The 13,265-nt window shown below is 46.7% G+C and overlaps 1 protein-coding gene across 1 annotated transcript in view; it reads right to left on the reverse strand.

Annotated features, from left to right (window-relative positions):
- The window catches only part of LOC119400457 (BAH and coiled-coil domain-containing protein 1), a 223,748-nt gene that overhangs the window by 79,132 nt on the left and 131,351 nt on the right, over positions 1-13,265 (reverse strand). Inside the window, exons 2-6 of the mRNA XM_049418079.1 lie at positions 10,595-10,818; positions 8,822-8,968; positions 7,095-7,247; positions 6,313-6,538; positions 5,159-5,511 (exon numbers count right to left, since the gene is read on the reverse strand). Coding sequence (XP_049274036.1) covers positions 5,159-5,511; positions 6,313-6,538; positions 7,095-7,247; positions 8,822-8,968; positions 10,595-10,733 — 1,018 coding nt within the window. The 5' untranslated portion in view covers positions 10,734-10,818. The remainder of the gene's footprint in view (positions 1-5,158; positions 5,512-6,312; positions 6,539-7,094; positions 7,248-8,821; positions 8,969-10,594; positions 10,819-13,265) is intronic.

Genomic DNA, 13,265 nt, shown 5'->3' on the forward strand with positions numbered 1-13,265 from the left:
TCCTCTATCCCCTCGTTGACATTCTTTTGAGCCGGAACGTTGCCGTTCCGCATACACTCGTCACTGTCACCGACAACCGTACCTCGCTACCACTTCTAAATTTCAGCTTGTGCCCTCAAGTACTTCCTCGTGGCATGTTCTTGGCCAACATATCTGATGCTGACGAATTTGAAATTGCAGCTCTCAGCGCCGAGACTGATTTACTTGCGCCTACTGCGACTCACAGCTCATCTTCTTTGCCGGCTGATTTCTCGAAGATGATTGCCCCGGACCTCAACCCTGCACAGGCCAATGACATCCGTCGCCTCCTCGCGTCGTACAGTGACATTTTTGATCTTGACGACAGACCTCTAGGGCAAACGTCCGTCGTTCAGCACCGTATAAACACCGGTGACGCAAGTCCTATTCGTCGGCGCCCCTATCGTGTCTCCCACACTGAGCGCAGAGTGATCCAAACGGAAGTCGAGAAAATGCTTAGCAAAGGTGTCATCGAACCATCAGACAGTCCTTGGGCCTCCCCTGTCGTCCTTGTAAAGAAAAAAGATGGTAGCTGGCGCTTCTGCGTTGACTATCGCCACTTAAACAAGATCACCCGCAAAGACGTATACCCGCTACCACGCATCGATGACGCGTTGGACTGTCTGCACGGAGCTACATACTTCTCGTCTATTGATCTTCGGTCCGGCTACTGGCAGATTTCTGTCGATGCAATGGACCGCGAGAAGACTGCCTTCGTAACACCTGATGGCTTATACCAGTTCAAGGTCATGCCCTTTGGCCTTTCGCCTCGCTGCAATTCTCGCAGTCTTCAGAACAGCCGGGCTTCAACTGAATTCCAAGAAATGCCAGTTTGGCCGCCGGGAGATTACCGTGCTGGGTCATCTTGTAAACGCTGACGGCGTCCAACCAGATCCTGAAAAGATCCGCGCTGTTCGCAGCTTTCCTGTGCCCCGCTCTACTTCTGACGTGCGGAGCTTCATCGGCCTATGCTCTTACTTTCGTCGTTTTGTGAAAAACTTCGCCGACATTGCTAGGCCACTAACAGATCTGCTGAAGAAAGACACCACATTCTCATAGGGCCCTGAGCAGGCTCAAGCGTTCACCGCTCTCATTGGCTTCTTGACTACTCCCCCCATACTTGCCTACTTTGATCCATCTGCTCCAACAGAAGTTCGCACCGACGCCAGCGGGCACGGTATCGGAGCAGTTCTCGCTCAACGGCAGCACAGTCGACAGTGCGTCATAGCTTACGCCAGTCGCCTGCTCTCTTCCCCCGAGAGAAATTATTCCATCACCGAAAGAGAGTGCTTGGCTTTAGTCTGGGCTGTCGCTAAGTTCCGGCCATACCTATTTGGCCGCATGTTCTCCGTCGTTACGGACCACCACGCTCTCTGCTGGCTGACTTCTCTGAAGGACCCGACCGGACGTCTTGGTCGCTGGGCTTTGCGGCTCCAGGAATTTTCGTTCACAGTCAACTACAAGTCTGGACGTTTGCACAAGGATGCAGACTGTCTTTCTCGTCATCCGGTGGATCCTCCTGACCCCGCTGCGCATGATCCGGACAGCTGCGTAATGGCTTTTACTGACGTGAGCGACATGCGCACCGAACAACGTCGGGATGAGTCATTGCGCACCATCATCGATGCCATCCAGTCTGGCAGCACCGACGCCGCATTCCGTATGTTCGTGCTGCATAACGGCATCCTCTACCGCCGCAACGTCAGCATTGAAGGCCCTGAGCTCCTGCTTGTCGTTCCTCGCCATCTACGGCCCGTCATACTTGAACAACTTCACGACGCACCGACGGCGGGACATCTCGGAGTTTCGCGCACATACGACCGCGTGAGACGTCGGTTCTTCTGGCCTGGGCTATACCGCTCCGTGCGTCGTTATGTTGCTACTTGCGACCTATGCCAACGCCGGAAAAGGCCTCCTCTGCCGCCTGCTGGATTTCTACAACCAATTGAAGTTCCCTCGGAACCATTCCATCGCGTCGGCCTTGACCTGCTTGGCCCTTTTCCGACGACGACTTTGGGAAATAAGTGGATCGTGGTCGCTACAGATTATGCGACACGTTACGCCATCACGAAGGCCATGCCAACTAGTTGCGCCACTGACGTCGCGGATTTTCTTCTTCACGACGTCATCCTCCTCCACGGTGCACCCCGACAGCTGCTGACGGACCGCGGCCGCTCTTTCTTGTCCAGAGTTGTCGACGACCTGCTTAGATCTTGTGCCACAGAGCACAAGCTGTCTACCGCCTACCATCCACAGACTAATGGACTTACCGAACGTCTTAACCGCACACTCACAGAGATGCTTTCCATGTACGTCTCTCAAGATCATCGCGACTGGGACGCCACGTTGGCCTATGTGACTTTTGCATATAATTCCTCTAGACATGACACCACGGGATTTTCACCTTTTTATCTTTTGTATGGTCGCCACCCCATATTGCCGTTTGACACCGTCTTACCTTCCGCGCCATCTGTTACCATGTACGCTCACGACGCTATTGACCGGGCTCACATGGCTCGTCAAGTCGCCCGATCTCGTCTCGCCACGTCGCAGGAGATGCAGAAAGCCCGTTATGACCACTGGCATCGTAATATGAAGTTTGCCGCAGGTGATTGGGTGCTCCTTTGGTCACCATGTCGCCGTGTAGGGCTCTCCGAGAAACTCCTGTCCCGCTACACAGGACCCTACCAAGTCTTGCGTCAAGTTAGCGACGTGAATTACGAGATTGCGCCGTTGCACTTCGATTCGTCAAGTACGCCACCTGTTGACATTGTGCATGTTTCGCGGATGAAGCCCTACTTCTCTCGCAATTCATCGCCGGACCTGCGCCGAGACGGCGCTACAACGCCCGGGGGTCCTGTTACGGAGAGGAAGTGAAGGAAGATGAAGGGCTGAAGAGCCTGACTGGCGCGCAAGTGTGGCGGTCAGCCATCTTGACTCTTTTACTAATTCCTCTCTGTAAATACATATTTTATATACTCATACAACCCCGTATCAATATTTTGGACTACTGGCGTGCCATTTCGTCTTTCTTGGGAAGCGACAAAGCCAAGGGAACAAAGTGTGAGAAGCTCAAGAGCCTTATTTCATCGCCTGAAGCTCTACACGGCTTGCTCGTTAACATGAGGTTTCTGAAGACCAATTCGTGTGCCGTGCTCTCAATCATCAAGGAACCTGAGGCAGAGAGTACCCTGGCACACCAAGTTTACCCCATACTGGGGGTTCGTCTGCACGCACTCACCAGTCAATGGCTAGATCCAACCGAGGTCTTCGCATCAGATGTCACAAGTCTGTTCGACCTCCTTGAGAAGAATGACTGCTTAACGACTGTCGCAGATATTCACGGTACTACGCTGCTGTCGCCGAAAAGTGGAGACAGACATCTGAGAGGAACCTGTGCGATCAACTCTAGTACAGCAAAGAGTCGTTTTGGTGCTGTGTTCTAATTGTGAATCCAAATGTGAAGCATGAGCTGCCCTGCGCCTTCCAAACCTATGCGCCTGTTTTTCAATTAGTGCTTCTTGAAACTGACGACATGAGCTAGCTCTTGAGTGTTTTTTGCGAACTATCAGTGCTATGAAATACGTAACATTGATCAACCCCTGTCGTTTGGAGACTTCACAATGTCCAGTGGTCAGTGCTTTCTCGCCGCACGCTGCATCTTCTGGCACTTCCTGTTTCTAGTGCTAACGTTGAAAGGGCATTTTCAAAGCTGAGAGTCGTCAATCGAAATGAGCATGTTTCGATCACTGTCAGGAACCTCGCAAAGTATGCTTGGGTGTTTTACAATAAGCTTTAAGCTAAGGTTGTTATACGCACAAATACAGGTGTTTTGTGCTCAAGTATTTCGCTTGTGCACATATGTTTTTGTGCATTCAAACCTTTTAGAAAAAATAAAATGTGCTTGGTGTGTTTTGATGTTTTAGTATTCAGATATGAATTGATCTAAAATTTTGGGGTTTTGAGAATAATGAAAAACTCCAAATTTCAGAGAATTGGAGATTTACGAGAAATAAACTCCGATAGACGCTGAATTTCTGCTGAAAATATAAACTCTGATAAACACCCGCCGATTTTCAAGAAATATAAACACCAAAAACACGGAGCCCTATTTATACAGTTAGTGTGTCAATGCCTGCTGTGTGTATTGTGCTTCTTCGCACTTTTGCATCAACAAGCACCCAATTCCAACGTGTTTTTTTATCTGAAGCTCTATTTACTAAATAAAGTTGTTAACTAAATCTCTAATGTTTTATAACCACTAGACGTCTTATCGATGCATAAAGTTCATAGTCTAAACAGGATGTAGGTGCGATTACAATGATACAATTATTTTTCATGTAAGCGTGATCACATTACTTGAATCACATATGCTACTTGTGTACATCCAGCTGAACAGAGAAAGTTTGAATGTGAAGAATCGGCATCTTTTCAGTGCTCTGTTGCACTAAAGTGCTGTGCATTTATTTTACATACGCTAGTGTAGATACATTTCCCAATACTTTGAACAAGTGTTAAAGGGACACTAAAGCGAAACAATGAATCGGTTTAGATTGATAAATTGTACTCTGAGAACTGTAACGACGCTAATTTCACTATCATAAGTTTATTAATAGAGGAGAAAATCAAGGTCAAAGTTCCATTTTTAAATTTTGTGCCAAAATCTCCGCTTGTGATGCTGCGGATTTCAAAGTGTATTTGTCGTATCTTGGCGACACTGGCTCATCGAAATTTTCTGAAACTTGCTATATTACGTTTATGGCACCCTCAGAAGTCAATGTAGCTCGTATGTAGCAATTAGAAATAACGCAGGGCCTAGTAGACGGTGTCAAAATCTATGACGTCATGGCATTTAGTGCAGGAATTGCAAGGTGGCGTCACCACTCGCATTTTCTTTTCGTGCGTTTTCTCCTTTACCAAGCGTCTTTTTGTGGCAGGAGTGGAGATTTTGGAATCATGAAAGAGTAATTTACTAATAATAGAAAAATCGTTTTCCTCTTTAGTGTCCGTTTAGGAGCTGATTGGTGTCACATACACAAACTTACACTTACTACATTAAATTTCACCGCATTCAAAATGAAGCAATGTTAACTTGCAACATGTTAAACCACTTTGTTCAGCGTGAATGGTCAGCACTCACCAGTTGATGTCACCTGATCTGATGGAATGCAACACAGTGACATCCCCGCAGTTGCTGAAGGCTCTGTCGGTGGTGAGCTGGCCCCCTCAGCCGTGGCTGCCATGCCACCATTGTCCGACAATTCCCGAGACCACGATGCACTGGTCACGGTGCCACAGTTCTGTGGCTTACAAGTGCAGTGCGAGCACTTCTCGACAGTCTTTGTTCGGCCAGTGGTCACTTGAGTGGCACCCATTGACAGGTCAGTCGGGCCACTTTTGTTCGTGCTTTTCTGGGACGACTTTTTCGAACGAGACTTCTCTGAGCAGCGGTCCTTCATGTGCGCATTTGGAGGCTTGCTCAAAGGTCGGACACTGAAAAGTACAACACTTTATTTTGAAGCTAGCACTCAATTAATGTACTGAAGCTTACAATATCATAACCATGCCAACAGATTTACAAAAATGACCCTAAACAATTTCCTTGTTTAATAGCACTTGGGGCAGATTGGGGTATTTCCAGTATGTGTACTTCTCAAACGTGTATTCAAACAGTGAGCCCCGATGAAAAGGCAGTCTAACCCAAACAAATGAAACACAATATTGAAACCCGACTTTATTATAAGTTAAATTTTCACATGCTGAATGCAACACTACTTCATAGTAGGTGATATGAGACTGTGGTTGAAAGAGAAATGTAACACACAAGTGATATGGTTGTGACTAGAACTCTTACACAAAATGCGGTTGAAGCTGCTGCTTAATCCTATAAACAGGTACTTGTTTAATACATTCATTTTCTGTAATGTTACAGCATAATCTCATATCTAACAAGGCTGCCAAGTAGACAGGTGGATAAAAGAGGAAGACGGGGCAAAGCACAAAGATGGCATCACTTGAACAGTTTACAGGAAAAGAAGTAATCACAGGCACAGCTGCAATTAGATATGTTTCTACAAGCAATCACATAGTAGTACACTGTATTGACAGAATTTCTGACTCGGTCAGACAAACAGTTCTTAACTCAAACAGGGCACTCAAGAAAGAGAAAGCCACATTATACTCAAGAATATAAAAAGACAGTTTTGTGAAACACCAGAGACAACATGTGGAGATACCTGTTTGTGGTCACTGCACTCAGAACACCATCACGCAGAAACCAAGCGAGCATTGTACCTCTGTGTGGATGAGTTGAGTGGAGCTACGGTGGTCAGCAGACTGTCGGCGTGGCTATGGGCCGTGGGTGTGATTGGCTCATCAAGCATCTTTCCAGGGTGGCTCAGATCCGTGCCTGTCGAGCTCGATGTGGGTGGTGACAGCAGCGAAGAGCTGGCAAGAGGTGACAGTGCCGAAGCATAGTGCGAAAGGGGCGAGCCCAGGCCTTGTGAGAGAAATCCACCATCTGAAATGTTGACCATTAGCACCACTGAACACCCCTGTGACTGTTGCAGAGCATGGATATTAGAGTTTAAAACTAATAAACACACGAGAGAATTACCCATCAAGCTTAAGACTGTGCAGGTTCATGATTAAATGGATCCCCAGGCTTGTAATCAGAATACCCGGCATGTCCTCAGGGATCAAAGCTCCGTTTTGTCATTTATGTGAGAAAGCCTGCACTAAAAATGTCAGCCAGCTTGAAAGGGTCAATCTACAGTGTCCAGTCAGCCTTCTTTTGAGGCCAACCTTGTCTTCTCGTGTCACCAGAATTCGTAATTGCTGCTGATGTAGCTATCGCTTGCTCGACTACTGGCAAAAGCAACTATCTTGTTGTGAGAACACGAAATGCAGATAAGTTGATTACCAAACTGAGTGGCCCAGCCCAATGGAAAGTGCATGAAATAATGACACATGAATGCCAGGAAAGAAATGCAGTCAAAGCCAGCAGTGTAGCCTGCATTCACTACACAGTGAAACATGCAAATGAGAATGTTCAATCAAAGACAACATGGGCTCACCTCGGTCCAGAAGTGAAGGATAGTGGGAAGCAGAGTGTGCCAGGCGGGGAAACAGGCTTCCAGGGGGCCCAAAGGGGTCTGGTGGGGAACTCAACGGTGGGAATAGAGAGTAGTAGCTCCCTCCATAGCGGCTGTAGCCTGGAGACGTTGACACTGCACCCACACAACATCACAAGTCCTAATAAGCAAATGCAGAGTTGTCAGAAATGTGTCCCTCCCTGTTCTCCACATTTCTAAGCAGCTATTGGCTTCTCTTTATCAATTATTCAACAGTGAACACACTTGAAATGCTAATAGTTTAAACGACATGATGATAAACTTAGCTGTTGACTTTCCAATTTAGTTTTCAAAACATGTACCCACACTTTGTATTTTCTTCAGTGCTCCATCAAACATGGAGGAAAATTTTGTTAAGTAGAGGAGGAAGTTGACTTCCCTGCACGGCTTGCAGTCAGTTTTGATGCGGTATTGTCCAGGAAGATGTTATTGGGGTATTTTAACACCGTCTGTGCATAAAAAAAAGTGCCGTAGAGGCCCGGACTTCCTTCGATCGTCTTTGGTAAGAGAGCGTTGGGACTTGTTGACATGAACAACCTCAGCTAGACCATGGTTGTGAATGTACAAAATGTGTGGACATGCTGAGTTCGTCTATAGGGGACAAAGGGTTAATATGAAATATGGAACACATACAAAAAGAATAGATAAACAAATAAATATGTGAAAAAGTGTCGAGATCAAACAAAACATGCAAATTTCTCAAGTAACAGCCTGTTTATGCCAAAGAGACGAATTATTCTTAGCCAAACAACTAACAGTCAGAAGAAAAGAAAAGACAGTGAAAAAATGTCATATTATTATATGTGGCAGCAGTGCAGCTGCTAAATATGGATACATGATGTGCTGTACTTAATACTCAGCAGGTAATGCTGGAGAAGTTGTGTGAGTATTGCTAGGATATAGAAGTCTCACTCCACACATTTCACAGTGACATTGCTTTCCATCTATAAGACTTCCTGTGGAATAAGTGCCCCATATGTTGAAATTACAAGTTGAAGGGTCACAACAAATGACATATTATTTGTGCACCTTCAGTTGCAGCTTAATTAAATTGTAACAAACGGCATATCTGCATGCTACTGTGCCCAGAGTTCTATGGGCACTGGTTATACACCATGCTGCTACACTCACCCGTTCAGTGTTAAACAAATTCAGACCTGTGATGTCTTCCATGTAATAAATACTCCCTTTATCCACACTCCCTTTATCCCAGGGGTACTCATGGCATCGTCACCAAAAACTTGTTGAATATTGCTAATGGTTTCTGCTTGGGTATTGCCAAGCTTTTGGCAAAATTTTATGCAGTATCACTGCTTACATTGTTCCCTAATTTACAACTTACTGGAATCCAAAAAGCGCTCACTACACGTCCTCACTCATGGACCAACTTCCAGTTTAAACTGGCAGTCAGAGGGGACCTATGGAGTTGGAAGGTGCATGTGGGGGAGGCATTTATGCACATGTGCATGAATGTACTTTTCATATCTCCACTGAAGGAAGCCTCCCCCGCACTTCACTGGTTTATGCGGGAAAGAAGAAGGTTCTATACTTTTTGAGCACACCTCGTATACTGACAATTATGCTATCTTGCCGGCAACCTAATTGCACTTCCTGCAGCTAGAGCATCACCCTCTGCAAGGCACAGCTGTCAATCAAGGTACAGCACTCACTATCGGGCGGAGGGGTAGGGGGCCAGAACTGGCGCATGGCGGCCATGTTTGGCGACGTATGTGGAGCCCGGAAGCTTCCCAGGGGACCCAGGGGGCTCCCTCCGGGGCTGGATGCGTTGTTGCTCAGTGCACTCAGGTAAGGGAATACTGCACAAGACAAGCCTCACGTCAACCACGCAAAGCACTAGAATGGACAAACACAATATAGGAGAAAAACTGCATCCTAAAGCAGCAAGGTTACTGGCGTAGTCTTGCTAAAAGCATTGCACACAAGCACAAGCAAGAAAGTAGATTTTGCACCAATGCTTGCCTTTCATCCAGGGCTTGTATTCTGCAGAGATTCCTTTCAGCAATACTTTCACTTTCACAAGAGTTTGTGGGACTAATGCTATAGCAACACTCTAATATTCACTTTTGACTACAGCAGCTAGGTATGATATGGTTTGCCACTCTAACAATAACACTGTGTTGGTGCTTTTTCTAGTCAAACTCTGTGCCACCAAGATGGCCAATAGGAGCACAGAGTAAGGGAAAATTAGGAGAGAGAGCATTTCAAAACATGAATTAAGCCAAAATGCAACGTTGGCCAAATGCACTGACTCAACACTGACCACCATGCAATAGTGTGCGGTGTTCCCTTCTGCAGAATAAGTTACAGGAGCACGGCCAAACAAACATTGTCGGCAAGAATACACTCTCACGGAAGTCATGGAGAGGGCTGATAAGTGAAGGAAAAAGCAAAAGGAATGGCATTCAATTGCCAAGGGTGGCTGTGTGACGCAATGCTCTCTACTAGTTAAATTCTTTCTCTGTGACTAGACAAGCGACATAGAGTTTCGTAGTGTCCAGCATTTCGGACACTACTTCTGGGTAATTTCGAGTAGCCTGATGATGGTAGCAACATCTTGAGACACTTCATCAACCCACATTGACTTATAGACCTGTTTTCGTGTCTGACGACTGTTCTTGCAGAAAAAACATACTTGAAAAAGCAATAAATTTGCAATTACAGCACAGCAAATAATTTACACCTGTAGTGAATAGGATAAACCAAGGAGGTTAAAAAATTCTCAAGTGGAAGCTCTTGCAGTTTCTTAACAGCAAATGTGAAAAAAAAAAAACCTAAAAAAATAACAGCCTTCTCACGTGATGTCCAATTGGAGATAGTGTTTTTGTTCTGCCAACATAAATGCTAGGTTAATTATAAGATAAAAGATCGCCGACAAAAATAATATATCTGGATGAGTATTGGTAATGTGATACCAAATATAATTTGCCAAGATTTTGAGGCTTCTTATGGAAATCAGTAACATAGACACGTTGAGCAGTATCTGTCCTGGACAATTAGCCATCTTAAACTCATAGGGCATGTGAGACAAGCGCTACTGTTTCTTCATTGTAAGCTAACGTTTTATAATGCCTCTAGAAAGATGTCAGAGTCTAGCTTGACTTTATGTACATAATTTCCACTCCCAGGAATTTTTTTAAAACCTTCTTGGAATACACTTGGTTTACTGCAATAGTTGTCCCGTGCTGGCCTAGTTTATCTCTACGCTGCCAGGTGGCGCCACCGATAGACCACTACAACGCCTCCTGGAGGAGAGGAGGCGTTGACCGCAACACAGGGCAGTATGCGCATAAACTAAAACTCCCTAATGTTTCCCTCTTCCATGAATGTTCTCGTTGAACAAACATTAAAGAGACAGCATGTCCAGGGTTACGCCACTGTCAAAAGTTTACAGGAAGGCCAGGAAAAGCAAAAAAGAGGCTCACGGGCGGCGCCTCCGGCGGCGGTTGTGGGCACCGCGTGCTGCTGCTGCTGCATGAGCATCCTGGCGTAGTGCTGTTGCAGCGGACAGGGGGCCCCCGGGGCGAAGCGCGCTTCCAGGGGGCTCGGGGCCTGGCCCTCCATGCCTTCGCTTGCGCAAGCATCAGACCCCGCCGCCGGACGCCGCGCTCCCACCGCGCTCCGTCGGACCCCGCTCGACGACAACACACTAGTACCTGCAAAACAACATTAAGACGTATATTCCTTTAAAAAAAACAGCAGCTCACATCTCCTTGTGTAGGCAAAATGTACCAAGGCATACGCCGTCTCCCACGCATTGTAGTCATTCGTTCGTATGTATACTAAAGGGGGGGGGGGTCAAACCCCCCCACCTCTTTCAAAAATTTTCAATCTTGCACGTATATATATATATATATATATATATATATATATATATATATATATATATATATATATATATATATATATATATGCACACATGCGAACACACGCATGAACTTACAAAGGGGGTGGCTGCCCCTTCCCCCGATAAAGATTTCTGGCTAAGCCTTTACCTAACAGATATGGGAGCACCTGAGCGAGAGACACTACAGGCGCCGGTGCTTACATTAACGAGTATTTCAGAAGGAATTCACAATAACACAGCAGGTTTTTCGGCCTCTTGGCTTGTCTGCAGTGCACTGCTGTGGTGAAGGCACGGGGAGGGGCACGATAGACGAGACACAGGGAAACTAAATGACGGGATTCGCTTGACTTCAAACTATTATTATAACGCGATGTAATCGTTTTATTGAATGCCTATCTTACAAATGTACCCCTGAAATGCGCAATGGCAGCCACGAACGAAAAGGGCAAGCCTTGCTATCGTTGTTAGACGTGCTTCTCTCTCGCACGAATAAAGACGGCGTGGGTGTTGAAAGAGTACTATTGGACTGATTCAGTTCTCGAGGTGCAATTAGCGCTTCTGGACCCGGCTGGCGGCACAAGGGAGCCTTTTTGGACATGGGGCCCCACCCATCTAGCTGCTAAGCCCCTTCCCTTTTCCCCTCAATAAAAGTTCTTCTTCTCCATTAACAAGTGGATGTCGAAGATGTCGCAACTACTGCGCGTCCCAGATGTCACTCGAGTGCTATTCGCGCTGATCGTCAAAGCACGGAAAATTAGGCTTCTACGCCATCTGTGCGCACGCAAGCGCGCGTTTCAACAACCGCCCTATGACGCACAACGCTTTCCTGCAGTCCCACGAAAAGCCACGCGCTGGTACCGCGTTGGGATTTCCTCGCAATTAAAGTGCACAGGGAAGCGGCGGCATCCTTTGGTCGCGTGACACGCAACTGAAAAACACGCGCCCACTGCGGAAGCGGCTGCCCTCGACTTGTCACGTCAAAGGAGTTGCCTCCGAGCGACGATGGCAACCACAAAGAAAGAAAATAAAATTATTCTGTTCCTACAGAGAGCATTAAACAACACGGTCGAAGCGATGAAGCATCAGCGGAACACGTTATCGCTACGTCAATTAGAGCGCATGCGCATACGACGGTGCGGCACCGCAGCCGAACAATCAAATTCTTGGGGTGTTATTCCGAGGATTCTGAAATTCTGAAATGTTATTGATGGCTCTGTCTTCACCGCTATGATTGGCCCAGAGAGCTGTTACGCCCTCCCTTATTGGTTAGATGCCGCCAAATTGTGACCGTGGAATTCGACGATGTCCAGAAGAGCACGCTTGGCCAAACGAGGAGGCGTTCGTTACCTCGGTCCATACATGTTGGTCCATACCTGCTGCACAGGGGCGTAGCCAGAGGGGGGGGGGGGTTGAACCCCCCCCCCCCCGAAATTTGTCAGTTTTGCTTGCGTATATTTACATGCGCACATACAAACGCACGCACGAACATACATAAAGTATGGTTGAACCCCCCCCCCCCGAAAAAGATTTCTGGCTACGCCCCTGCTGCTGCAAGGCAGAAAGGTATAGCACCCCAGTACTAGTAGTGGTTTGATGACAAGAAGGTAGCGTATCTCTGCAACCCACAAGGGAGCACGGCTTAGCGTCGTTGGAGGGAGAGGAGTCATCCACTAACGAAATGCGAAAAAGGCCTACATGCTGGCATGAGACATTCGCTGTCGTCACCGCGTTTCTGGTATTATACCACTGTGCAATAACTATCATCACGGCTTAGCAAGGGCCACATCAGCATGATCAATGTGTACATGGACACTAACACGAACTTAATTAAGTCCGGCGGGAGATTTAGTTTCTTTTTTCCCGGGAAACCGCGAAGATATGCATATAACAATGCTTTCTGGCGGTGCACTCGTTCAATGTGAAGTACGTCATAAAACCACAATAATTACATTTCGCACACATATTTCGACGTACTGAGGGAGGGTATCAGAGCGCCCACTAAGTGTGTGTAACAGAATGCGCGCACTATGCCTTATGCAATGGTATAGCGTGCTTTAAACCAGGAGCAATTATGCGTGAGAAACGTTTTGGAAGTTGCCATGCACCCAATACGTGGTCTTAAAGGGACACTAAAGGCAAATATTAAGTCGACGTTGATTGTTGAAATAACGGTCCAGAAACCTCGTAGTACTACTTTTGTGCCAAGGAAGCTAAACAGCTTCGCTCTTATTGTTATTGGGCATTACTGT

This window comes from Rhipicephalus sanguineus, chromosome 7 (genome assembly GCF_013339695.2).
Source record: "Rhipicephalus sanguineus isolate Rsan-2018 chromosome 7, BIME_Rsan_1.4, whole genome shotgun sequence".
NCBI classification, from domain to species: Eukaryota; Metazoa; Arthropoda; class Arachnida; order Ixodida; family Ixodidae; genus Rhipicephalus; species Rhipicephalus sanguineus.